At 37.9% G+C, this 27,803-nt stretch overlaps 1 protein-coding gene across 1 annotated transcript; it reads left to right on the top strand.

The window, feature by feature from the left end:
- LOC148840037 (testis development-related protein) lies at positions 1 to 27,135 on the top strand. Its single transcript, XM_088909310.1, has 4 exons — positions 1 to 382; positions 7,294 to 7,335; positions 20,821 to 20,924; positions 24,990 to 27,135. Exons 1-4 carry the CDS (start codon positions 296 to 298, stop codon positions 25,345 to 25,347), a joined length of 591 nt encoding a protein of 196 aa, XP_088765436.1. The 5' UTR covers positions 1 to 295; the 3' UTR covers positions 25,348 to 27,135.
- The last annotated feature ends 668 nt before the right edge of the window (positions 27,136 to 27,803 follow it).

The raw sequence follows: 27,803 nt of genomic DNA, 5'->3' as shown, positions 1-27,803 counted from the left end.
GAATTTTCTCTCACTACCCACCGAGCTCACCATTTTCTTGCCGTCTGTGAAAAGTAATCCTCCTGAGCGCTATCGCCGTTTAATCATGTGGAGAAAGATTAGAAGTGTTTTTGTGGCACGTTTCCAAGACCAGAGCAGCTAAACTCTTCTGGTGGTGCTCCCGCTGGTGAGTTTGTGCAATCTTACTAACTCGTGGATGCAACCCAGTTTGCTCGGAAGGAGATAACACTTCCCCTGCAGAAACTTTCGTATCAGCTTACAAGTCGGACGACGAAAAAGTATCTGAAGCCACATAATGTTTAAGAAAAGCAAAACCAAAGTACTAATAGACTATGGATCGGAAGAAGACGACATCACATTAAACCAGCAACCCGCACCCAAGGTAAGAGGAGACTCTTAACAAAGGACTTTAAAGCTGTGAGATGAACCTCAAAGGATCTGTACAGCACTGCAATTTTACGTGTCGTTACGTTGGAATCGTTTTGAAATAAATCTTTTATGGCCGTTCTTATCCCTTATGACAAAATGGTGTTTGCAATAACGGGCTTTTTTTTTGTTGTAAAACCGCAGGGGATTACGGTATTTTAAAATTTGTTTAAATTTGAAAGTTTGATGAATCAGCGTTTTTGGTTTTAAAAAAGGTGTTTTAGACTGCATCCCTTTCTCTAAAAAGTTACACTTTGGTGGTATCGTTTGTGAGTGTGGGATTAATACCGAGGATGTGATAGAGACGCGCACAAGGGTGGACTTTATTACGTGGATTTACGCGAGAGCTATCAGGACGGCTATCGAGGTTTTCAGTAGTTCTGCTGCTTTGATTGTTATTAGTGCACTGACCTGGACATAACCCAGCAGTGTTGTCCTCTACTTCTCGTAGAAGCTACTTCTTGACAAGATAATAAAACTGATAAATGTTATAATTACAAAGTTTACACAGTAAAACGTGGTTACACAAAGTAGCCTACATGCTAATTTATTGTTAATTTTGAAATCCATATGAAAAAGTAAAAAGCTATTTCTGTTTGTTACCCACAAACACCCCCCCCCCCCGGAGTAATCACATTCTTTCAGGCATGAAACCATTTCTGAGCTCTGATCCAATCTAGGGGATTTAGAGGAATGTCTAGGAGACCAATGCTGGGTAAAGGGAAAATTAACTGGAAATGAGCCATGTCATCAGAAAAAAGTCAGTGACCTAAACAAGATAATACTAACATTTCCTACTTTCCTTAGAGTGTTACATTAAAAAGAAAAGTGTAGATGGTAGTAGAGAGCACTGTCTCAAAGGTTTTTTTTAGGTGGTGTTGAAGCACCAGTGTTGCTTTTCAGATGTGATTTGTTAAACATGATCTGTATCTTAAACTTAGCATAGAGTTTACAGAGAGAAGGACAAGCATAGTTTCCATGAGCAAAATGAGATCTGCAAAACACAAATGCAGGATAAAGGTTCTTTGAGTCATTTCCCATCTGAGTTTGCTAAGTGGTGATCAGATATGTTCAGCATAGATAGGATGAAGATAAAACCTTAGACCATCTGCTTTTTTTCACAGCCAAGACTAGAATGCAAACAACTGAGATTATATGTCTGGGTAAGCCTTACTCTGAAAGTATGGCATGTTTGCAGGTGCTTAACAAAGTAAAGTGGTCACTAGTGTGCAGTGAACTAAGGAGGCTTTTACCGATAGATTTAGTAAACGGTAAATCTTTTTGAGGATCACAAGATGACCATATATATATAGCACCCTTGCTGTAGGGAAGGGGCGTTAACGGGTTTTTTTTAATTACCCTGGCAAAAACCCTACAGATTCATTTTTTTTATTCACTACAATTTGTTTACTTTGATGTTTGTATTCAAACTACAACAGACTTAGGCAGACTTTAGCTTATAGAAAATCTGTCGAACAGCATACCAAAGAGATTTCTGTTTAAATAACACATCAGGGGTTAATAATATCTGCAGAACAGTGGAGAAAAATTGTCCATGCTCTGATTTGGGTTCAAAGCATTTACTTTTGATCAGATTTATTTCATTTGCTTGAGAACATACTGGGATCATGAAACTTGCCTCACTTGTTCTGTAGCTCAGTAGCCACTGCTCAGCTTGTACCACATATATATTATATATATAGTCAAAATGATCTCTCTCTAGGAACGGGTGGTAAAGGTTTTGTCTAGAAATCAAGGCTATTTTAATATTTTGATTTCGGGCATTTTGTTTCTCTGCAACATTTCTCACTGTCCTCATTGTTTCCACTACTAAAGTTTAAAAGGTAATATGAAGTACATTTTCCATCAAAGGAATCCCAGTTTTAAAACAGTGCAGCACATGTGAATGACCATTTAATACTCCAGTGACATGAAAAGAAGCTTTAGTTAATGGACCTTCAAGGCAAAGAATACTGACAACTGTCAAAATGCAGCATTTTGATGAAAGCATGCTGAGATGAGTGAATACCTGCATGGGTTTCAAAAGTGAAAAAAAAGAAAATCTCCAGAGAATGATTTTAGTTCAGGACTGCTAGTTTGCTGTCTTGCACCCACTTTTGCCATGGTGCTGTCTCTTCCAATGAAAGCTGTTGTCTGCAGAGATAAGCTGGATCAGACTATAAACCTCAGCCCTGTAGCTTTGATGTCAACAAAAACATGCAGTAGAAAATATTGCAGCTTGATGCATCCCTTTTTTTTTGTCAGAACCTTCACACATCGGTGTTGTGAATGATAAACTTTTGTCTTTCTTAGCCCTTTGATCTCCTGCGGTGGCAAATCTGAAACCATGGTATGCCCAGACATGTTGTGTCTCAGAGTTCTTAAGCTTCCATTCTACACACTTCAAAGAAGTGTCCTAAGGGATTGTTGCTACATTATTATTAATGCATTAGTGGCGTCATTGTCTCTGATTAATTCATTAAATAGTCACTCAAAAGACCACTCTCTGCAATGTTTTGTTTTTCACTATTCAAGGAGCTATTCACATTAATGAAGCTCCGCCACTGTCTGTTTATTTAAGACTATGCGTTCTAGTGCTATAAAACAACAGGAAGGAAAGAGAGGAGGTCGTGCCCTAGCATGAACTGAAGGTAACCACTGCATTAGTTGGATAGTTTCACTTCACTTAAAGTGATTTTCAAATCTGAAGTTGGTTGTGCAAGTTTCAAATCTAGAGGAAGATATTTTGTTTAGTTGCATGTGATGGGTTACTTTTCCTGCTATGCCAACTTTAATATGAATCAGGACTAATACACAGTTTTGGGAATGCTACTGGTAATTTCTGGTCTACAATGCACAGAAATTTGTAAGGGCACTGTAATATAGGCTAATCCGTTACATTATTCTACCAGTGAAACTCAGGGGGCTATTTAATTCCAAATTTGGGTGAATTTGCAATTCAATTTTTCTGTCATTTAAAATTTAGTATTTTAAATTCTGGACAGTTTGTTTACCATGATCAACCAAACGTGTTGATCTTGATAGTAAGGACACAAAGTATATGACAATAACATTTTATTTAAGAGAATACCCACACTTTAGTAAATATAGTTTGTCTTTCTTAGGCATTTTGTTTTTCCTCCTTTGTCCAAGAATTTTATGAATTTGAGGTGGTGATCTCTGAACTGTATGTGCTTTTATCAGTTAAGAATTTGCAGTTCAGTCTGGGAACTGATTACTTATTTACCCTATTTTGCTTACGTGTGCTTTAAGAATGCCAAAGCAACTCCTTTAAATAAGCAAAGGTCTCTTATGAAACCATTTATCCATTTTCTCTCTGCTTCATCCAATTTAGGGTCGTGAGAGAGTCAGAGCCTATCTCGGCAAGCAACTGACGCACGGGTGCCAGTCCGTTCACTGGACACACACAATCGCAGACAACACATAATCACAACAGGGTCCGTTTTCCCACACACCACTTAGCCTAGCAGTAAGTCTTTGGACTGTGAGAGTAGACCGGAGCACCCAAGGGCAACCCACTCACAAGAGGGGAGAACATGCGGTCAAAACTCTCCACAGATAGCACTCCAGGTCTGGAATTGAACCCAGGACCCCAGCATTGCAAGGCACTTTGCTGCTCTCTTATGAAGCCAGTTGGTTTTCTTTTTAAAAGAATGTACAAACCTATCACTGTGCTAAAAGCATTACGCATCAAGAATAGGAATGACATTTAAGTAATATGTCATCAGTATATTTTCACCTGTTATACCAGTAATTGGGAGAACATGCCAACTTGCCACAGAGAGGTGCACCACATTAAAACCCAAGGCCTCTGGAGCTGTGAGCCCCTAGTACTATCCACCATACCAGTCTGCTGCTATTTATAGTGGGAAATACTTTAAGTATTTCAATAGTACATACCGATAGTGGACAAAGATACATGTGGGTAAATGGGGGACACCAAGCATATTAAAAACATTGACTTTCACACAGGGATGGCTCATATTAATTAAAAATAACATCCACGCATGCTTAGGGTCATGTGTGAATGTGTTAGACAGGCCTCATCGCTTTTAATTCTGGCTAGCATGGGGTAAGAGGAGACCTCAGTGACTTCGAAAGAGGAGTGATTTTTGGGGGCATATTTGGCAGGAGCTTCAGTGATCAAGACAGCTCCATTCACAGCTGTTTCTTGACTAACAGTGTCTGAGGTGATCTTGGCATTGGAACGCTGAAGGAAAGACCATCAGCATGGGGGGAACAGTGGACAGGAAAGCCTATTACAGGATGGTGATAGCCCTGCATTGATTTGAAGTATAAAGCAAAACACGTGAGCAGCTACAAATCAATTGGAAAAATGTCAACCTGAAGTACAAGTAGCCAGTTTCATTAACAATGGTCTGCCAAAAGCACCGCAGAGCAGGATATCATAGTCAGGCTGCAGTGTACAGTACAAACCACTCGTCACACCTGGCTATGCACATTTGGCATCAGGTGGTGTAAAGAATGCAGGCAGTTGACTATCGAGCAGTGGAAACGTGATATTGTCAGTTGAATCATCCTCCCAACATGCTCTCAACAAACATTAACAACATCTTGTGCATTATTATTGTGCACAAGAAGTCAACTAAAGAACTCTACAGCCCTGAGCCCGGCCAGCTCTGTTCCAACAGTGAAGGGTTCTTGGGGTTCTGCAATACCGTGGTTTTTGTGGGGTGTGTTTTCCTGGCAAGTGCTGGGTGCACTCATTCCTTTCGAAGGCAAGGTCAATGCACATCGCTATGTAATGGTACTGACTGATCACCTTCACCCGTGTTGAGGCATTTCTTTTCTGCCGGGAGGGGTGTCTTCTAGGATGACAATCCTCAGAATGCAAGTGGTCACCCAGTGGTTTGATGAACATGCCGCTGATGTTAGCCATATTTTATGGTCTTAAGTCACCAGATCTGAACCTAGTTGAACATTTATGGAAAAGCTGGATGGCTTTTTCCACTTTCTTATGGACCAATGCTGCCATATCCCTCCTGCAGAATTCTAGATTCTGGCAGACTAATGCCATGATGTACACAGGCCATACTGGCTACACATGGTGGTCCAATGCTCTTTTAAGTGACTTTACATTGATGTTTCCATTTTTATTTTGTTACCTCTTGTTGTGAAATAGAAAATGTTCTGTTTATTTAGTGCCTTAAAATTAAAGATTAAAGGAACCTACTTTGACTATATCAAATATGCACTGTGACCATGTCACATGCACTGTCAAGCACATCGCCCTCCAGGACGTGTTGTATAAATAACAGCAGCTGTTGCAGAGTCACCTATGATAGGACCTTAGTTTTATTTTACATCACATTCTAAAAAGGAAGCACAAAGAGGTTAAGTAAAGTGCAGCAGCAGTGAAAAACTACTCTAAAGTTCAAAAATAATTTTTATCCTTTCACCTGGTTAGAATGTACTGTACACAATATCTTTTTAATCCACTTAATTGCCAATGTAAATCTACTTAATGCATTCTTGAAATCTCCCACAAGCATCCAGCAGAGGCCTATGTTGGAGCCTAATTTTTACCCAGTAGTGTTGGAGGTGGGGCTTAAACTGGAAAACTTTGGTAACAGCCCTTTTCTTCATTCATGTAGCCTAATTTTGTGGTTAAATGTTAGCCTGACCCCTGTAGTTACATGGTTGTATTATTTCGCTAGCTGACTGTAGCAGATATTTCCAACAAGCAGAGTGCTGCAGGGGTAGGAGAGTTCTAACTCTCCTGTGGGTCCCTGTTGATGACTGGCTCTGAGTGCTGGGCATGTTTGCTGGTCCTTCCCAGCTGTATTTTCCCCTTGGAAAGGGAAAGTGGCTGAGCTGAGTTTTAAAAGAATTGGAAAAGCCATATTGGGTGGGTGTGTAAGAAATGTTTTCTTTACGAATGATAACTGCTGAATAAGACCTGTTTCAAGTAATGGTATTTACTTATCTTTCTTGCCAGCACTGTTCACTACTAAACTGATTAAAATGTCAAATCAGAAAATGTGTTGGGAAAGGGCTGTAACCACAGAAAAGTTTAAAAAAAATTTAGTGTTTAACGAACAAGTAAATGCTCAACATGTATATGTGTATTAAAAAAAATAAATAAAAACCTGTCAATTTAATTAAAAAACATCCACTCTTCCACTTGTGGTATTAGTTATCAAGCAGCCATTTTTAAAATTGATTTATGGTCGTTTTTCCCACAATCGTCTGCTATGTGTCCAGGATGATATTGTCTTTATCTTAAACCAGCGATACAAGCAATACTAATGTAAGCCAATACAGCGTGATCAGCACTTTTCACAAAGCCCTGACATTGATCAGTTAAGAGAATAAACTTTTAATGTTTTTCAAAGAAATTATTGTATGTTGTTGATGTGGAATAAGAGAGGCGTACTCTGCTTAATCACCAATATAATGTAAAGTTCAGGACTGTATCTTTTCCAGGGCACGGCAGTCATGATCCCAGTAATGCACAAGACCCTTGTGTAAAAATATATTTTTAATGCTGATAAAACATTTCGCTATGTGAAGTAAACAGTAAAATGGGTTGGTTGCTATAAACCGCAGTCTGTTATTTAACTTCCACTTGTAACCTTGAAAATGTTTTGTCTTAAAATATTCCACATGTACTTAATTGAGAAAAAATTATAAACAACTTTTATCAGACCTTGATGGGTTGTTCAAGTAAAATGTGAGACAATTGAAATGCTTTTCACAGTTTTGCCATGTTTATTTTATGTGTTCCATAAATATTGTACTGTTTATCCAGGATGAGGCTGTGTACAGCAGTGTTTTTGTCTGCTGTTGCTGCCTTACTAATTACTCAATGCCTTTTGTTTTTAGAATAAAGATCCAGATGGCGAAGAGGAAATCACTGCTTCAAAGGTAATGGTTCCTTACTTTAGAGTGTCGTGCCAGACACGTTGACAGAAGACCATTCTAGTGAACATTTTTTCATTGAGTTGTCGGTTTGTATCTCTATAGTTTGAAAGCTATTTCTATTAGCAATATGTGCTTTGTTGGTGAACTACTACAGTACTTGAGTGAGAGGGGGCATATTCAGAAACTGGATTTGCTACACTCATTGGGAACATTGGGGTGTTTTCTGTAGGTAAATATCTGTTGGTTCTTCCTATGGATTTATAATTCATATAAAGGCTTGACGGTGTATGCAGACAAAGGTGTTATTAACAGCATTCTTTTGATGCACAGCTATTAATTTAGATGTTATGTGTTAGTAAATATGTATTAAATATACTTTACAGACAAAGTATTAGTACACACTGTCTTAACTTTGGTTTGTTCAAATCCCTTGAAAACTTTGATTGTCATTGGTAAGGAAGTACAGTTTAATATACACTATTAAACTACATACAATGTTCAGTAATATGGTCTTAAATGTACGGTACCATGTTCAGATGATTACTATTAAAAAATGATCTATTTGTGAAGGATAGCTTTGATTCTAGTGAGACTCGGTAGTCTTGAGTCAATGAGGGGTAGTGAAGTTGTAATCTGATATTGCCTAGTGACTTGTTGGTGTTGAAATCAAATGGCTCTATTTATTTAGCCAGTCTGTCTGTTTTTTAATTTATGTGTTAGGTGATTAGATTCTGTAAGTTGCTCTGAACATGTTCCAAGAGCCTCCTTTTGCTAAATTTCCACGGCTCCTCTTCATTTAAATCAATCCACTGTCATTCTCCAGAATTCGTATCTTCTGGGGTTGTCCAGCATGCTTGATTCTAAAGTTATGCGAAAACAAATTGATTTTGTTTTTTTGGCCTTTGTTAGTGAGGGTGGAGTTGAGTAGCATGGACATTTGGTCACCTTTTGCAGGATGAGGATGTTTATTTTTCCCTAACCAGCTGTAATGGTCTAGTGTGTCAGGTTATTGTTACTATGGTCTAGCAAGCACTTATTGAGCGTGTGCTTATGTAGCTTAGAAATGTGTCGAAATGGTAGAAATGTCAGAGGGTGATGCATATCTGTTCTAGAAGGTTAGTAAAGACAGCATTGAGGATTGCAAGTCATGATTTGACATCTTGTCTGCATGCTGAATGGACCACCAGGAAGGCTGAAACCGTTACTGCTGATCAATTTCATCCAGTCAGCCGTGTGTTTCAGCTTGTCCTATCTGACAGGCACCCTGGATCTGTAAATGTGTGTGCTAACCATTTCAGGCACCATTTATTTCCCACTTTGTGGGAAATACAGAGTGCTGTATTCTGTTTGCATCATGCAAGTATGTGTAAATTCATGGTGCTCTTGAATGTAATACTGAGTAGTCCTCTACCACCGTGGAGCAAAATCTGTAAGAGTCACGATGGACAAAAAGGTTTTCTGCATATCAGGCTACATCATTATATTGAGACTGTTTTGGTAATGTCACTGTGGGTCTTTAGGTCTTTTAAAGAGCATTCAAATCGCTCGGGACCCCTGTGCTGTAGTTGCATGTGCACCAATAGGGCTACGATTAAAAAATACAATAGATTGATGGCCATTTGAAGTTCTTTGCAAAGTGAAAAGGGGGGAACTTCAACACTAATTTCAGTGGATAATATCAGTATTGTAAGCTGTTTTAGGGTTTTGCAAAGTCATTGGCTGGATCAACAGAGAACGTGGTATTGTGCGTGTGATTTCAGAATTTTATTTTAAAGCATTAATATGCATAGTGCATGTACAAGTCATGCTGGTTTTTATTTATTCGTTAATAAAAATGGCCGAATCTTCTTTTGTTGTGGGTACTGGAGTGGTATTTGCTAGAACTATTATTTCGAACTATACATCAAAATTTTGAAAGCCATCCAGGATCATTTGACTTTTCCTTCATTTCTGTAAAATGTTCAGCTGTGCAGTTTGCCTGTCCAGTGAGGTCTGTCTCGCAAACCCAGTTTGCTAGTCTTTTCCCCATTTTTAATATGAGATCAGGGTATTCACTACAGAACCTCTATACTGATTTCCTCTTCAGCCCCTAAATAGGAGCAGGCATGCCTGATTCTGGAGTGCTACATTTGTTTTTGATGTTCATTCCGGCTCAGACCTTAATAACTTAATTGAACCATTTAAGTGGATAAGAAGTCAAATCAGCTGTTTCCCGGAATTTAATCAGTTGTTTATCCCTGCCTTAGTGAGATGAGACTAAAGTGTAAGAGCATTGCCTGCAGTGCTTTTTTTCAGCATAGGGTAACCAGTTTAGGGTAGCCAGTACACTTGAGTCTTGGAGAGCATATGTTATTGAGAGGTGTTCCCCAGTGAAAGAAATGCCTGCTAAAAATCCTTTAATTTAATTCAGATTAAATGATATGTTGATTAGAATGTAAGAAAAGGACAAAGGACTTATCCATCAAAGTTGAGAGAGCAGATTGAGTTCTGTGGCTCAGGTGTTTCAAACCTGAGTCATGTCATCAGCCAGATATTACTGGGATTTTCCACAAACAGTGGTGCACATTTGGTCAAGTGACACTTTGATAGAGTTACAATTTGTGGGCCAAGGCTCTCTCAGCATGCCAAAACAACACAAACTTCTTTGAATTGCCTGTCAGGAGCTGTGGAGCTTGCAATTTGTTAAAGTTCTTGTCTGCCTCTGCTTATCTCTCCAAATAAAAGTAGTTATAGAAGAATTACTTCGTTCTGATTATTCGTTTTGGATTAAAATAGAAATTGAAATTAAAGCAAGTAATGATATTCCTCTTCATAATGGAGATTGTAAAGTATAACCTATAAAGAAGATGATTTAGTTAAATGTACTTTGATTTTACTCAGGATTTCAAGCCTATTATCTTTACAACAGATTTTCCTTCCCAAATAAGAAAATAATTCTGAGCATTGAATAGGAATATAAGTTGAAGAGAAATTGACTTGGTTGAAGGATTCATGTGCATAAGAATTTTAACCAAATTATTTTATATCCAGGCAACCTTGATAGATTATCTAGTATGTACAAAATGGAACCTGAGTTAGAAATATATGAAAGAATTAGGTAAATGTTATCACATGGAATGAAGTAGAAGTTCAACACCGTGCCAGTTGGACATCAGCCATGGGGGAAACCTGTTGCTTTAGCAGCCTAGGCCACAGGCACTAGGGATAGAGTTGGGTATGAATGAGAATGCCCAGATCCTGTGCAGACTGACAACACTTGCTTTCACCCATGGGGTGGAGTGGCAGTCTGTGACCAGGAACTCCTGGTGGGTTGGGTGATCAACCAGAAATGGAGAGGAAGGGGGAAGGAAGGTGAGTGGAACAGGCAGGATCAGGGAGGGAAAGAGTGGAAGGGAAGAGGGGAGACCATCTGCTGCAGTTGTTCAGAGAAAAGGGGAGATACCATGGCAGTAACATAGTTGCTTGTTTTCTGTGGAGGGCTGAGCTGAACTGATTTATGGGAGATGAATGTGATGAAGGTAAGGTCCTAGCAACACTGCGTGTGAAACATGTCTGTCTGTGATGAAGCAAAACACTGAATGTTAGAAAAGATATTTACACCACTGTGTTCAGCCAGGGAACTTTTAGCTGTAGGGAAGGAGGATTTGAATTTGACCTTCACCAAAACTTCAGTTGAATAACACCATTTCATCTTGTGCACTCTCATGGCTTTGAGCTGGCCAATAATTAATAATAATAATTCCTTACACTTATATAGTGCTTTTCTGGACACTCCACTCAAAGCGCTTTACAGGTAATGGGGACTCCTCTCCACCACCACCAATGTGCAGCATCCACCTGGATGATGCGACGGCAGCCATAGTGCACCAGAACACTCACCACACACCAGCTATCAGTGGGGAGGAGAACAGAGTGATGAAGCCAGTTCATAGTAGGGGATTACTAGGAGGACGTGATTGGTGAAGGCCAGAAGGCCAGGGGGAAATTTGGCCAGGACACCGGGGTTACACCCCTACTCTTTGCAAGAAACGCCCTGGGATTTTTAAGGATCTCAGACAGTGCCTTTTTACAGTATAGTGTCCCTGTCACTTTACTGGGGCATTAGGACCCACACAGACCACAGGGTGAGCACCCCCTGCTGGCCCAACTCACATCTCTTTCAGCAGCAACCTTAGTTTTTCCCAGGAGGTCTCCCATCCAGGTACTGACCAGGCTCACACCTGCTGAGCTTCAGTGGGCTGCCAGTTTTGAGTTGGCTGCTGGAACCAATGAAGGTCCAGCATTTCAGTGATTTCTGAAATGAGAGGTTGTGCCAGGCAATCATTAACTTCATAATACAATTGGCTGCTGGAACCAATGAAGACATTTAGTTAGAAAATGCAACCAATACATACGGTCATCTTCCCTCCACACTCACCAGAAGACCAGCATTGCACAGGCTGAATCCAGAGTTTCTGTGCTCCGTTTCAGCCAGACAGGACTTCATTTGACCAGAATCTCTGAAACTCAGAAACATCTCTGAAACAATCTTAGTTCTGTCTGAACAGGATACCACTTTCTCTTTTATGCTGTTTGTCCATGAATGCCAAGGGGGCAGCCATCCTCTCTTTTAAGGAACAGGTAGCGGGTTTATTCCATGCTGAAAAGGAATGTAAGGAAACGCAACATTTCGGCTGTGGAGCCTTCTTGAAGAAGGCTCCACAGCCGAAATGTTGTTTCCTCTCTTTTCTTTTCAGCATGAAATAAACCCGCTACCTGTTCATTTGCAGCCTGCGCATGCTGACACGTTCTCTCTTTTAGATGAGGAGGGTGCCCAGAGTGGCACAGAGAGTTTTAACGAAGAGGCTGTGGTGGAGCTGCACAACAGAAAGGCAAGGCAGTTGTGCTATTGGGTGTGCACTTGGGAAAGAGGAGCTGCCTCTTCACTGCATTGTACCTTTGGCTTTATTAGAGGGGATGTCTGGATCCATTGCCAATGAAATGTGGATCTCGGGGGGTTTACAGGATATGCATAAAAATTATTTGACCTTGACTAATGAAGTGGTGCGGTGTGTGCAGTGTTGCTTGTCAGATGTACACCTTTTGCCATTTTACTATGACCAAAACTTTACATATACAATAAACTTACTATTACTATAAAAATAGATTTTTGACTTATGATATACATTTTTTTTTAAATGTCACTTACACAGACCCAATTATTTTAACTACTTGACAAAAAAAACTAGTTTAAAGAAAGTAAAACGTTCACTTAAGACTGTGGTGATATACATTTTCCCTTTCTTCAACTCTGTCAAAGTTGATTCCAGTAACTTAATCATTTAAGTTCTAATAAACCATCTGTTCCTGTGTGAGACATGGACATTTATAACTACTTCAGTATCATTAGGACCTGTCTTAGAAAAGACTGAGATATTGTGCAGTGTTATGGTCTGCAGTTTATACATTCCTTAACTAATGGTAAAAGGTCTAAATATTTTGAGAGTTTGTGAAGTTAATGATTGCCTGGCACAACCTCTCATTTCAGAAATCCTAGTGTACATTATAAAAACAGTCTTAATGATGGACATTGACTGTTTCCTGAGTTCAGAATTTTACACTTAAGTAGTTTAACATTGGTATTGGGTTGGTAATTTTTTTTGTTAAGTGAACAAAGATAAAATATACTGTTGATTAGAATTAAAAACACCCAAGAAAAAGACAGAACAATGTTTTGTGTGAGAAACCTTCAAGTGTGTGATATAAATATCTTAACACCCTTTGTAATTAAACTACCTGTATTTTTTTATTTTCTTAAGCAAGCATAGGTTTTTGTATTTAAATAGCATGTTTTCACTAAAATTTAAGCAGTATAATAACCAGTTCCACCTTTTCCCTCATGATTTTGTGCAGTACTGATTTTAAGAGGGAATGCTAGATGTGTGAATTACCTAGTCAGGTCTTATACTTTGTCATTTTTGGAGAACTTTTTTTTGCATATTCTTAATTTTGTGATATTTACCTGCTGAATTATAAAAATGGACATGAGTTGTTTTTCTTTATTTTGCTCAAAACCCCTTGCTTTGTTGGCAGTAAGTGCTAAATCTAAACAAGCTCACGGCTTAGATTGGTTGTACAAGGCTTGTTTTTGTCTTTGGCGTTCAATTAAGAAATTCTGTATCCTGTAAGACCTATGCAAAAATGATGCATCACATTTGTTTGTAATAATTTCATTAAAAATGCTGTTGTGCTTTCATAGTTTCCAAAATGCTTATAATTTCAAGCAGGTTGTGCATAACTTACATTTTAGAGACAGCAACATGCATCACATCAGGGTTAAGTTGCCTTGAACTGAGTATTAAACCCCATGTGGGTGTGTTTGTAGGGAAAGTGGTGTTTTTGTAATTACTGTGAGCTTATTGATTGGCTAAGCCAAATATTCTAAGGATGGTAAGAAAAAGCAGCAAGAGACAGCCTGTGTGTTAATGCATTAAAAGCCTTTGAATAAATGTAATGCAGTGCTTCTGTTTACTTAGAGGTCTCCGAGATTGTGGTTACTCTTAAACTGGAATTTTAAAAGCTTTGTAGGTTAGTATTTGAATTTAACTTAGATAAGATATTGGTAATTACGCATAAGGTACTCATGAAGGCAATTCTTCAAATGTTAATTTTTATGTTATCTTTCTCGCTGCTTGTAAACTTTTAAATTAAGTACAACCGATAACAATTTACTATTATGAAAGAGTGCTTTTGAGAATTGACTATGTAAGTAATTCAGAAAATGCTCAAATGTGTTAATTCCAAGTAACAATGATACTTTATTTCATGTAGTATTTCTCAAGGTCCATCGTTACAGTGATACTTAACTGCTTTGGGAATCACTTTATAATTTTCTTGTTTCAACTAGGTTAAACACTAATCTTTGGATAATCCAATCCTTTGTGTCGGATCCTTACTTGACTGATTTTGTGTTGTGTCCTAGTTCTTTACTAGTTACAATTTCTTCATTCTTATGGTCCACACAGTCAGCCAGTTGTGAGAATCATATTGATCCAGTGTGTCTCATGAATAATAATGAACAATTATGACACCAGACAACTGTCCATCCTTTATCGGTACAACGCTTATACTCATGGGGCTTGTGGTGAATCAGAGCCCATCTTGGAAGAAAAGGGAAGACAAAGAACAAAGAACTACTTTCCCCATGTCTAGGTAGTTAGTTCACCACTGGGCCGCAGAGAAAGGGGATATTTTAAATAGTCAAATTATAAGTGAAATGCCTTTGAGATATGGGAGGAAACTGGAATACCTATCAAAATCCGACATGAATATTGGGAGAACATGTCTGTTCCACACAGTCAGACGCCTGGGCTTTGAAGACCATGACTGAGGTGTTCGAGTTTAACTGTAACTCAAGTGCATTACCCTTCACGCCAGCTATATTACATTGCTTCTTGAAAATCCCATTATTTGTATTTTTTTCCTTCTTAAGAGACTGTAAAGTCCAGGCATACCTGGAGTTTAGCAACGTTAAACTTGCCTTATAAAATAGACGATTCTTGGAAAAGTAGGAAGTCCTGGGCAGTGTTTGCATGTTTGATTAGATGTCTAGGAAACCCTGGAGCATTTGACAGAGAGATGAAGTATGTGGCATTTACAGGTCCCTGGAATAGATGAAAATGCTTCACGATCAATTAACAGAACCAAAGGCATCCAATAAGTGGCATAGAAAGTTCGTGACATTATCTTATCCGTCTTATTTAAGGTGTTTTCTCTCTGTTTTACACAGATTGTGATTGTGTAGTAGTTTTTAATTGCCATAACAACTGCGTCTAATATGTGGAAGCTACAGTTTATGAATGTGGAAACAAAATTTTATTCGGTTTAAGAGTTTTCTGAACATTTAGTCAGTGTTCTTGCTTGGTGGCTGGATATTTTATATTGAACAAAGTTAGTGTTTGCGTTGTAGTTCCAGTTGTTACTTAAAATTATTAATAAAACAAGAGTTTTAACCCTGATTAGATTAAATGCTATCCCTGTTGTTCTCTGATTTCATTTTTGTTACTATGAATTATACCCCACTATAATTTATACAGCATTAAAACCACCAGATTATCAATTTTCTTCTAAAACACATTGCAAATACCTTTCTTCACAAGCACCTGGCATGTGTTCAAACCTTTAACCAGACCATAACTTGGTTCTAGGTCTTAGTAAACCAAGGTATTGGCACTGTGTAACGAGGTGTATTTGCTAGTTTATTACAGGTAAATAATATAACCAGTATTTGTCAGAGCTTTTTTCTTCAGTACTCATTTCAGCCAAACAAGTGGTAGACAGAGGTAAAATGTTTGTCTGCAAGTCTATGGATACACAGTATGTAAATTAAACATACTGTACTATAGTCTACAGTACAGTGTTGGTGAAAAGTTCCTTTTTGTTGTTTAGATAATCAAAAGATATAAAATACATGAGACTCTTTGTATCAGAATTCAAGATTAAAGACTGGCATTTTGGTGTAGGCATTCAGAATTAAAGGTCACAGGGAAAATTAAGTAGCTGCCTTCCTCCCTCAGAGGAGGATATTGAAGTGGGCCTCCTGTTAAGAGCTGGGGTAGAACAGACAGCCTTGGTCTCCTGCACCTGAAGGATAAGGTTTTACAGCTGAATCCTTTCTCTATCACTGCTGAGTTTAGGCCTGTAGACTGCCTGGAGCAATCTGAATATCCCTGAAACTTCTTTGAGTATTTAAATACAGAGTTTGAACTTTCATTGTGGGTTTTGGTCTAATCCAAGGGTGAAAACTATACAAATTGGGGGGGGGGGGGGGAAATGCAGTTTTTTAGGATTGTGAAATTTTTAAGTTGGAAAATTGCAAAATTGAATTAAGTGCTTTGGAGAGTGAGTTAGATTGTTTTATTTGCAAGAGCTCTAAGACTGCACAATAGGTTTTTCACATTTTGTTGAAAAACAAAATTACCTTAAGACAACAATGATCTGTGTAAAATAAATAGCAGCTGTAGCCAGACTGAATTTGCCACAGAAACAAGTTTTTTTTTGTTTCAGGTGAAAACGTTTCATGGGTGTGTCCTTTTATCTTCTGACTGGAGCCAATATGAAAGAAAGAAAAAGATAAAGACCAGCACAACCTCTGTAGCTCCTACATACAGTATAAGGGAACAGGGGGTATACCTAAATACAGCAAAGGCACAGAAAATGTACTTCGAATAAATCTTAAAGAAAACATTCACAGAAAAACCTCAAAATAAAGGAATGGGAAACCTAAATTTTCCATGCAGACAAAGGGAAACTGTAATTGCTGAATAAAAAAAATAGCTTGGGGGTGGGGAGAGTGTCTGGAACATCATAATTGAGCGTTTTGTAGCCTGAGAAATGGGTGTAGAGTGATACAAAGGATAAACACAAAAATGGGCCTTGGGCTACATTGCAGAGACAGCGAGGTGGCAACTTCTTTTTACCTAACACAATCCATAGCGAAAACCTGTTTTTAAGCACCGTGCTGCTTAAAGGGAATCTGTGTACTGTACATGGAGTATAAGAGGCAGTGCAGTTTCAAAGCAAGTTTCAGAGGAGCTGTCTTTTTACATGCTGGAAAAATACTTCCTTGTCACTTTTTCATATCTGCTCAATAAGGAGAAGTGCGATAAAATTAAAATCAACTAATAAATTCAGATCCCGGTTTCTTGGTTGCCATGTTCCCGTAGTGTTAAGATCACACCTAAATCTCAAAAGGTTGAACTTTAATGATCATAAAGCAGGAACTTCAGTTTTCAGAAAATGAAAGGCTATAAAGTATGCTGTTGTCTAGCAGTCAATAGTTTGTGAACCTAAGAGTTGATGCTCTTGGAGCCAGCTAATTTGTGTGTTGGTACATAAGGCAAGAACCTCTTTAAATAGCTTCTTGTTGAGTGCCAGTAATCACCTTTTGCTTTTATTTCTACTTTAATCCTAGTTTGTGTGTGGATGTTGCAGTGGTTTGTATGACTTTTATAGGACTTAAATGCATAATAAATTATATACACCTTTGTTGCTACATTTTTTTGTTTCAGCACATTAATAGTCAAAATGTACATGTAATTGTGTTCAGAAGAGAAAGGTTCCCTCAAAATGCAAAATATTCCTTCAGTAATCAAGGAGGATATGAAGGTTCTTCAAGTCAACCATTTGTGACAATTACTTCTTGTTGTGAAAAAGCAGGCAAATGTGAAAATATAGTCTGTGCATGAGATTATGACAAAAAAGAATAAGTAATGCTTTTATCAAATATGATATTATGATCTCATCAAGTTGTCTAAATAGTGAATCATATTGGTTCTAGAATAAAAACATGTAGTGAATTGTGTATACACCACTGCCGTATGTTAAGAAATGGTATGTGTGGAAAATCCATGATTGTGTTGTGCTTGTTGGAACATTCCTTCACACAGAAACACAAGCTATCCAAAAATCAGAAAGTAGCCACAAGAATAGTTATTATTGACAAATCTGGTTCTGTTCCTTACCTGGACCTCACCTTTCAATAATATAAAGCCTCTAGAGCTGAGTGTTAACAATTGCCCTACTTTAAACCCTTTCCTATTAATTGTGAACTACTGCTTTTGAAAGTGCAACTCTCCAGAGGAGCCAGGAAACATATTTAAGTTGATGAAATTCAACTTAATATTAAAGAGATTGAGAGCGAGCCACAACATCAGTTTTTGAGCTGCAAAGGAGCGAGTATAGGTTAATTCTATGCTGAAATGTAAAAAGAAGAAAAAACAAGTTTCACGCAGGAAGGCTACATTTATTTTTTTTTCTTTTCAGCATAGAATTAAGATCTGCTCATTTCTGTATTAATTTGAAGGCTGTTAAAAAATGATCAGAACTTTTTGCCTTGATGCTTTGCCTGTAGATTTCTCATTTTAACACATTCATACAGTAAGTGTGCAGGCATGTCCGTCTCAAAATACCATATGAAGAGATGTTCCCGTGCAAATTAGGACTACATATCGGACTATTGCAGATAAAACTACACATTATGAAACTAGATAAAGCTCAATACCTATTATGGAGATAAAGCAACATAAAAGATGATTATAGTGCCTTACTGAAGAATGCTACATCTTCTAGGAAACCAAGATGAAGATGGAAGAAATTTGTTTTGAAAAATCAATTCTGATTTGAAATTTTCTTTTAACACAACAGGATAATGGCAGTCTCATTTTGTGTGTTAAACAGTGTTATCTGCAATCAAAACAAAGTTGTTAGATTTTATTCATACTAAATCTATAACTGTATGGGGACACTCCAAACCTGTTTTTTACTACTTTGTTGCAAATTATATTTATGATCAATATCACAAGTGCAATATAATAATTATTGTTGGGTAATTCCCCAAACATATTTTGCATTCGAACCCAGTGTTTTTAAGTATTGGGACATATTCACTTTAATCCAGTTTCACAGTGTAAAAGTCAATATTAAGTGGCATATCCGTTTGAGGCAAAAGCTGTGTGAAGCCTGAAATCTATTGAGCACTCCATATTCTTTCAGTAATCATTTGAGATGCTTTGTTGCAGCCACTGAGTTCTTGCATGTCCTGTGGGTGTTGGGATGTCATGCCACGCTGAAGAGAAAATCTGGACAATTGGATTTCAGTCTGGAGACTGGCTTGGTCAGGCTTAGATTTGTTTGCTCCGGTGAACTCCTTCACTGCATTGGCTGGATGGGTCATTGTCCGTTTGCACGGTGAAGGAAGTATGGCACCATTTTGTGCTACATAAGCAGACAAAATATTTCTGTAAATGTACTAATCTCAGGATCAGAAATACATACTCCTTGACTGTAAAACAAAAATTGCAGTTTTGACCTTGTAGTCTGCATACCTTTGGAGGACACGGTAATTGGGAAAGGTCTATGGGAATCAAAGTGCTATACAGTAGGGTTTTGACATTTGTGAGGGATTGGTGCAGAGAACCGTCGGGAATCGCCATGTTCCCGTATAACCAAGTCCAGCCCTATTCTGTTGGAAAATGTGCTAAAGTATATAGTTTGTTTAAAAAACATACAGTGAGTAACCCTCCCTTAATGACAATTAATGTACAAATGCACTGGCTTCAAGTTTAATTTAAATAGAGCTGATCAGCTAAAATAACCAACAGTAATGACAAAGTAATCACAAACTTGCACTAATCGGTTTAAATAAACAACACAAAGCCCTCCTCTGCCTCCAGCAGTGTCTCTCTCCGTCTCCATGATCGTCATGCCCCACCGTAATGAAACTGGGAATAAAACAGTCCGTCTCCAGCCTGTCACGGCCCAGCTGCAGACGCAGAACCAGGAGAGTTTGTTACGAAATCAAAACAAGACCACGTTGAGATGTGGATTCTGGGTAGTGCGTACTTGGGTGCTGTGCAGCGAGAGGCTCACTTACTAGTTAGATTTGTCTGACGATCCTCATTTTAATCTCGCTCTGCTCTTCTCTGGTCCACCAGACAGTATCTCGAATAAGCAAATTCCAAAATGTAAAGCTTCCAGATGTCGACACCCTAGCGTACATATATTCAATGAATATGTGTAATTCTTTCTTAAATAAAGATGAAAGCATGACAGAGTACTGCAGTGTGCTCTTAACTGTTAAGATTTTGTTGCGTACACAGCAGTGCTGTTGGACAAGACTGCAGATTTCAATGTTTTGTTGCTTTTGTCCTTTGTTGTTTATGTGCGGCTTATTTGTTTGTTGTGTGTTTTTGTAACTTCCATTTTTGTTGTCACATCCCTGTCCAAGAATGAGAGAAAGAGACTAGGTAGAAAGTATTGGCACTGATATGTGGGCCATCTGCAAGAAGCTGTTCACATGACGGCTGTAAAGCACCCAGCTATTCAAAGGAAGCTGTGATTCCTCTGATTGAAATTCCTGGGTGACACTTGACCAAAGACTGGAGGGAGGTTTTTGAAATGCTAATTCATCAGCCAAGTATATACTGTTTCATCTGTCTTTAGCAGATGGCAAAAATCCATTCTTTTGCTATACAAAAACAGCCTTCTCTGTGCTGTGTTTCTAACCTTAAAGATGAGGTGTTAGAAATGGCAATAATCTATAGGATTATTGTAAAGGCTTTAATGTGACTCCCATTGCTAACTATTTCAAAAATAAATGAAGTGTCTTGTATAGAATTTTAGGACTGCTTCCTGTTTTAAGGCTTAAACGCTTTCCTTTAGTTTCCTCTCTTGTCCTCTGGTTTGTGTTTTACTGTAAATCTCCAAGAAGTCCATTGAGTTCTTTTTGGCTATTTCCTTTGAGGATTTTTAGTGCTTGGTTCTTGTCTCCTTGTAGTTTTAATAATGAATGTAAAGAGGTCATTAAAGTATCCAGGCATTCCTTGTTAGATCCACTAGGACAGGGAAGAATAGACACACTCCGCTACCCTGCTAATAACAGACATTACCATAGGATCTCAGTTCTAGAAAGGAGGGATTTTTTGTTTTATCGTTTTCTTTTTTCCATAGGAAAAGGGTAAAAAAGCGAAGGCTAAGAAGGAGAAGAAACCTATCATTATTGAAGACGACGAACACTTTCTATTAACTGGAGTTACACCAGCAAATAGAAAAGGGTAAGTCTTTGAAGGTTATATAATTCATCTTGTAAATGTTTTAAAAATATTTCTGTGGAGTAACCTCAAAGTAATGAAACAAATAATACAAATTAGTAAGAACAAGGACACATCTGTCCTAACACTTTAAAAACTGAAGGTGTCAAGGAATTTTCATGACTAACTCATATCCACGTACTTTAAAAAGAAATGGAGCATAGAGCGCTGTCCGACTTAGCGCTTGTAACCCCTCCAAATCAAGGCTTTAAATTACATTTCTTTTTTTTGGGAGAGTGAGCTGGATCACCCCTTAAATCAGAGTGTCCACAGTTAAAAAGTGGTTCAGATTTAAAATTTTTAAAAAGTTTGGTAAATGTTATGTTCAACAGTAAGAGTAACCAAGAAAATTAAGCACAAGGCCATAGTGGTTTGAAGAGTTATTGTGATATAAACAGGAGGTAGAGATCCACTTTTTCCACAAAATATTGTAATGATCAGAATGCCAAAATTTGAAAAAAACCTAATGTATTATTCTGTTGATGGTTAGGTGCTGCTCATTTTCTTTTTAAATTTACCTAAGGAAAACTGCAAAGGCTCTTGTATGATAAAACAAAAATAAACGATCTGGAATGGAACATTATCACCTTGCCAGGTTTTAATTTCTCTCAGTGGTAGTTCTTTCATCTTCACTAGGCTAGTTATGTACGCAAATCATACAATGTCTCAGCCAGGGATTTTGCATGAAAGAATTTTAGTGAAAAATGAATCCCCCAGAATATCCTGTCTTTGTTTTAGTGTTCCTCTTTGAGCTCTCTAGGCCACGCTGCAATTCTGCTTGTTACGACGGTAAGGTTTCTCTTGGTAGTTTGCCAGCAAGTGTTCCTGATCAAAGAGGTCTTCCCTCTGTTTCAGAGTATTCCCTTAGTTAAACCTGTGTACTTCAGTCTCCATGTTGCTTGAAGCACTTTTCCACTTATTTGTACCATGTGCTCTTGCTAGTTTTTTTTTATTTAAAAAGGACAACGGATGTTTTAACAATTCAGATCTAAGGCAGTGTTCAGACCTGTTTTTCTATCACCCCTCTTGATTTTACCCTGTTCTATTGATTTTTTTTGTTCTACTTCCAGGCACTCTGCGTAGTGATTAGCTTTGCAACCTCACAGTTCCAGGGGGCTGTGAATTCAGAGAAATGGACTGGAATCCTGTCCAGGAAGAGACCAGTCATGTGTTCTCTGTCCTGCCTTGTACCTTGTGCTTCTGTAGCAGACGTGCTGTAACCCTAATCCCCATTAGCAGCTTTCTGTGAGCAGTGGATAGACAAAGAGCACAGCCACCCTCAGCTCCACCACAGCTACCACCAGTAGAGTTTCCTCTGCATAAGGCTTCTTTTTTTAAATGATTTGCAACCTGAAAGACAAATAGAATACAAACCACTTCAGTCATGTAAACAGTAGAGCTATTCATAAAGCACTAAGTATAAGACTTATCCCGGAAAACTAATCCTTGGGGATGACCATTTTGGATGTGTAAAATCTGTTACTTGCTGCAGTATAAAATGAGAAGTTACAGCTCCACACATTCTATTCCCACCTTGCATGTACCATATTTTAGATGTTTCAAATTGCAATTCTTTGTTCTCAGTTCTCTAAGTTCTTATTTAAGTATTAACGTCTCTGAAACGCTGACACAAAACCAATTGTGTGGAAAGCTACTTTTCAGTTCTTGTCTGTCTCTGTCGAGCAGGTTAAGCTAGACATTTTTTTTCTGATCTTCAATTCTTGTTATTCTGATGTTGCCGTGCAATCAAGTAAGGGAACAAGTAATAGATTTATTCCATGCTGGAAAGAGAAGAAAGAAAACGCAACGTTTCGGCCGTGGAGCCTTCTTCAGGTGTGTCACCTTTTTGTCTTCTTCTCTTTTCAGCACGGAATAAACCTATTACTTGTTCCTTTGCAGCCTACGCATGCTGACGCAGCTGCCCACATGTAATGAAGTATGAGCTCAGACTACACATGATACAGCATGATAAATATTGTCTGACAGAAGGCTCATGAGAGACTTGTAAAGTTTGTGGTTGGTGTGGTGGCTCTGTGGCTAAGGATCTGCGCCTGTGGCTGGAAGGTTGTCGGTTTATATCCCGCAGCTGGCAGAGGAATCCTACTCCGTTGGGCCCCTGAGCAAGGCCCTTAACCAACTGCTCCAGGGGTGCCGTATATATAGCGGACCCTGCGCTCTGACCCCAAGCTTCTCTCCCTGTCTCTGTGTCTCATGGAGAGCAAGTCGGGGTATGCTAAAAGACAAATTCCTAATACAAGAAATTGTATATGGGCAATGATCTCATCTATCTTATCATAAAGGGCAGATCTATAACGTAGATAGCTAGTAGCCCCACACAAGACTGTTTGCAAAATAGCTGAAACCTGTGAATATCTATTTGGAATAGTATAATGCTTAAAAAATATACAGCTAAAAAGTGAACGTTGTCAATACATTACAATACAAAAGGCTTTTTAATATGGCCCCATACGTCCTACATAGTTTGATTATACAGGGAGGAGGACTGAAAATTGAAGCTTTTTTCAAATACAATTTACAATGTCCATTATTTGATGTTCTGCAAACCAATACATCATCATACATAATTGTCTTTGTGTTTACTTCAGATATCATTGGATATTTTGTAAATTGACCTCGATGGGGATATCTGCTTAACCAACATGTGAATCTTATGGGACCAAAACCATTCAAAAGAATGGAAAGCTAAGCATGTGGACAGAAATTTAGGCTAAGAAGAAATTTTCTCTGCACATTTTTAATTTACACGTTGTATGTTTTTCACAAGTACACTTTGAGGTTTTTCACAGGTTACCTTGTGCTGTGGGTGGCTAGATAAAATGTTAAATTATTAACTCGAGACAATCCAATTTCTTTCCTCTGAAAGTTCTTTCTGGAGTGCAGAGTTACTCACATGAGACCTTTGCCATCGACAGCACTCTCTCATCTCAGGAATTTGACCAAATATTTCTTCACGGTACAAAATATTTAAAAGATCCTTGAAAAAGCCCTTTGTGAATTTAGTCACATCTTTTAAGATACACCCAAGTATCAACACACGATAACACAGTTAACAGTTTAACCAGTCAGTTTATTGTATTCTGAAGTGTCTGATATCACAGAATAGTTTAATTTTTAAGGTGGTTTTTATTAGGTCAGAGTGCTCCTTATAACACATTAAGAAGGTAAAAGTATTAGTGATTTAGATTTTTTTCAAAATTGCAAATTCAATTTTGGGAATGTTTTGAGAAAATTGAAGTACGAGTAAGGTCATTACCATAACTGTAAAGAAAACAATACATTCCTGAAAAACTGAACTCTTAAAAGTTCCTAAAAATTCTAGTGCGTTGTATATGGGTATAGGCAGCATGCACAGCTCACCCCAGGTCAGTATTCAATCGGCATCTTTTAGGTGCACACTTAGACCCACAAACAACTGTTTTCCTAATGATGCAGTCGAATTCACTGGAGTATGACTGAGAGAAGGAACTCTGCTGAGAAAAGCAGTGTTACCTACTGCATTCTATAAATGAATTCATGTTACGTCTTCTTACAGTACAAACAATTCAGGGTCATGGGGGAACCAGAGTCCGTCCCGGCAATCAACATGCGCAAGGCAGGGTGCACCCTGGAGAGGGCGCCAGTCCAAGATGGAATTGTTTTATATTTCTTTTTTCGACCTCACAAGTTGAAAAACCATTAGTTTTACAAAATGGTTCAACAGTTAAAGGAAAATCCCTTACACTCAAGAGTGCTTAAAAAGAAGCCTGCTTTTTAATTGTATCCAGAGGAATAACTGTGCAATTTATTTACCTTACCTGGAAAATACAAACTGTAAAAGAACAAAACATCATTCCTGGAAGCCAAATTGTTTCTCCTGTCTCGAGGTTCAACCTCAGCAGTCTTTTAAAATCGGTCATATGGACATTTTGAGCTCTTTAGAGGTGTGTGAAATAATACTGTACAGAGCTGCTTATGTCTTGCGGAACTTTGATTTCTACATTTAAATAGTTGTCCTTTTTTGTCTTCTAGATCTAACAAGAAAAAGGAGGAGGAGAAAAGTAAGATGTATGTTGAAAAGAGCTACTGCTTCTGGGAAACTGTGACCATGACTATGAAGCAGATCACGCCAACCAAGAAATTGGATAAGATTGAAGGGTGGGAGCCTCCACAAGTCACTGATGTTATTGAAGAGCACACGGCCAGAGATGCCTTCACATTCCCCACAGAGCCCTCATCATGGCCGGGTTTAGAGGAGGACACTTCTAACTACTCAAACTTGACCGATCCCAAGAACTCTGGTCCGAAGTGGAGCACCAAAGCAAAAGAAAAGCTTGCGGGCATGAGGAGGCGAAGCAGAGGAAATGTTTCGGAAATTTTGGAGGGGTAGAAATGAGATCCTCTCGCGTATCGTATATATTGCAACACCTGCCTGCCTGTGCTGCTGTTTTTGACCGTTCCTTTTTTTGATTTAAAAATATCTCGCAAGATTTGGGTAGAAGAATTCTCTTATGCAAAGCTGTAAGCTCAGAATAATGGAGGGGATGGGGACACACAAAATGCCTTATTCTGCCTTTAGATTGTCCATGCACTGGCCATCAAGTAGAAATGAAAGTAAATAAAATAGTTTTCTGACACAAATTGAATTCACTTTTAAATGCTTAAATATTAAAATTTAAATTTGCTGTGGTTCTCTTTATTTGTGTGAGGTCCTCTGTAGTGATGTCTCTTTTTTTGCTTGCTTTCACTTCTTAGACTGCAAGGATAGGAAATGTAAAATAGTTCTCTCCCTGCAGGAATATGAGCACAGTATAGTCAATGTAAAGCTGTATCATGTGCTTCTGTTAAGCTTACTACAAAGTGTTTGGCTTATGAGCTTTAGAGAAGCCGAGACCTTTTTTTTGATTTCCAGAAGCCTTGTGAAATTATAAGGAAAAATGATGCCTTTAAAACATTGTTTTTGTCACTATTATGATGAATCTGTTGGACTTTGAGTGTTTTATTTAACCTAACAAAGTTTATAATTCTTACTATTAAGAGTTTTACAGAGCAATAATCTTTAGAGAATTAAATTGGCTTGGGTAATCTATTTTCCATAACTCTGTAGAATAATTTTTCATGGACTGAAGTTTAATTTATTTTCCCAGCATTTTTGCCATGTCAAACAAATCTTTCAAATTACTTGGTAAACAAATCTAGTTTTTTTCCACTTCTCCAGTTACACCAGCAAAAATAATTTACAGAAATAATACAGTGTAAACCCCTTTTTTCTAAATGTTATATTTTTCCATTTAACTTTTAACATTATTGATGTAAACGTGTCAAATCATGGTTTTTATTCTCTATTTGTCCTTGTTCTAGTGAATAACAGCTTTGTTTTCTGCAGATTGCTTAAAAACATATGTTGATTGTGATTTGTTCTTGTATTTTGAATTTTAAATCTATTATTTAAGGTCCCTTTATTTAAGAAACATTTCAGACAATTTATGTAAACTTTTCTGCAACTCCCTTCTATACCATATATTTAATAGTGATATCAAACTCGGTTGTTGGAACACATTTTACCTTCTGGGATTTATTTCACCTTAGCTTAAATGATTAATGAAGCCATTAACAGAACAATTACTGTCTAATTAAATATTTTATCCCTTAAAAAGCTTTTATGTATGTTACAAAAAAAATCAAGAACTGGCGATTTGTACTTCTTTAAAAATTCTTAAATCAAAATAAAAATTGTAAGGATATTTTTATCCTTTTGCCTTAGTAAAAATGATCTTTATGCATTGTTCTTTTTAGTTACACAATCCCAGTGTTCAACAATATTAAAGTGTCTCCAATCAGATCATGAACTGTTTTAACTGAAGTTCACTTTGTCTGTGTTTAACAGAAAATCCAGCCTTCAGTGGCCAACTGGTGATCATGATATGCAAAACTAGGTCATTAGTGTGACCTAAATTCCAGTGTATACATGGGAGGCCATGCCAGATTTTTTTCAAACAATTAAGTATTCATTTTTGTATGTGCGACAAATGCTGATTCATTCAACTGCAAATGATCATGTTGCAGACTATGAAAAAACGATTTGTTATTCGAATATGTGATAACAAGGGTGAGATTATTCTTTTAATGGGAGATATAAGGTCATATTTTCAATAAAAATCCAAGTAGTTTTTGAAAATTTGCATCTATGTGTTCAGTTTCCATCCTGGAATATCCTTTGCTTGTCTATTAATATTCTTCAACATGACCCCACTATGTTGCATGTACTGTAAGTATTTTGTGATTGGCATTCAAAAAAACCTCTCCATACCAGTGTTATTTCATCAACGGAAAAGGCCGCAGTCTTTCTACATCTCTCCTTGAAGGTGGATTAAAGAAATGAATTTTAGAAACTTCTTCAATAACCCATTTTTATCACCTGACACATGACAAATATGAAAGGTGGGGAAATAATTTCTTTAACTAAAGATTCATAATGATGATTAAAAATGAGAACATCTCTTTTGTAGCAGGTGCTACATTTTATTCGGCAGAAGTGACAGATAAATTGATAAGGATGTGCCATTTCACAGTAGACCCCCTGATGATGATGTTAATAGTAATCATCATCTTCAGGGGGTCTACTGTGAAAGGCCCAGGCAAGGAGCATTGTGTGACAATACATTCATAAGGCTATATAAATGTATTTCTGGGATGCATGATTTGCATTGGGTTGCAGAAGCTGGTTCATAGGATTCTGTCCAGTTCTTATCATGGAGCCTTGAATAGTGTGTTCACGGTGTTTGAATGCTAGATACCACAAGTCATCCCACCTCATCCCACTAATGTATCACAGAGCTCAGGTTT

The sequence above is a fragment of the Atractosteus spatula genome, chromosome 2 (assembly GCF_055471065.1).
Source record: "Atractosteus spatula isolate fAtrSpa1 chromosome 2, fAtrSpa1.hap1, whole genome shotgun sequence".
In the NCBI taxonomy this organism is placed as follows: domain Eukaryota; kingdom Metazoa; phylum Chordata; class Actinopteri; order Semionotiformes; family Lepisosteidae; genus Atractosteus; species Atractosteus spatula.
Note: the sequence above shows the minus strand (reverse complement) of the source record. Positions and strands in the feature narration are given on the sequence as shown.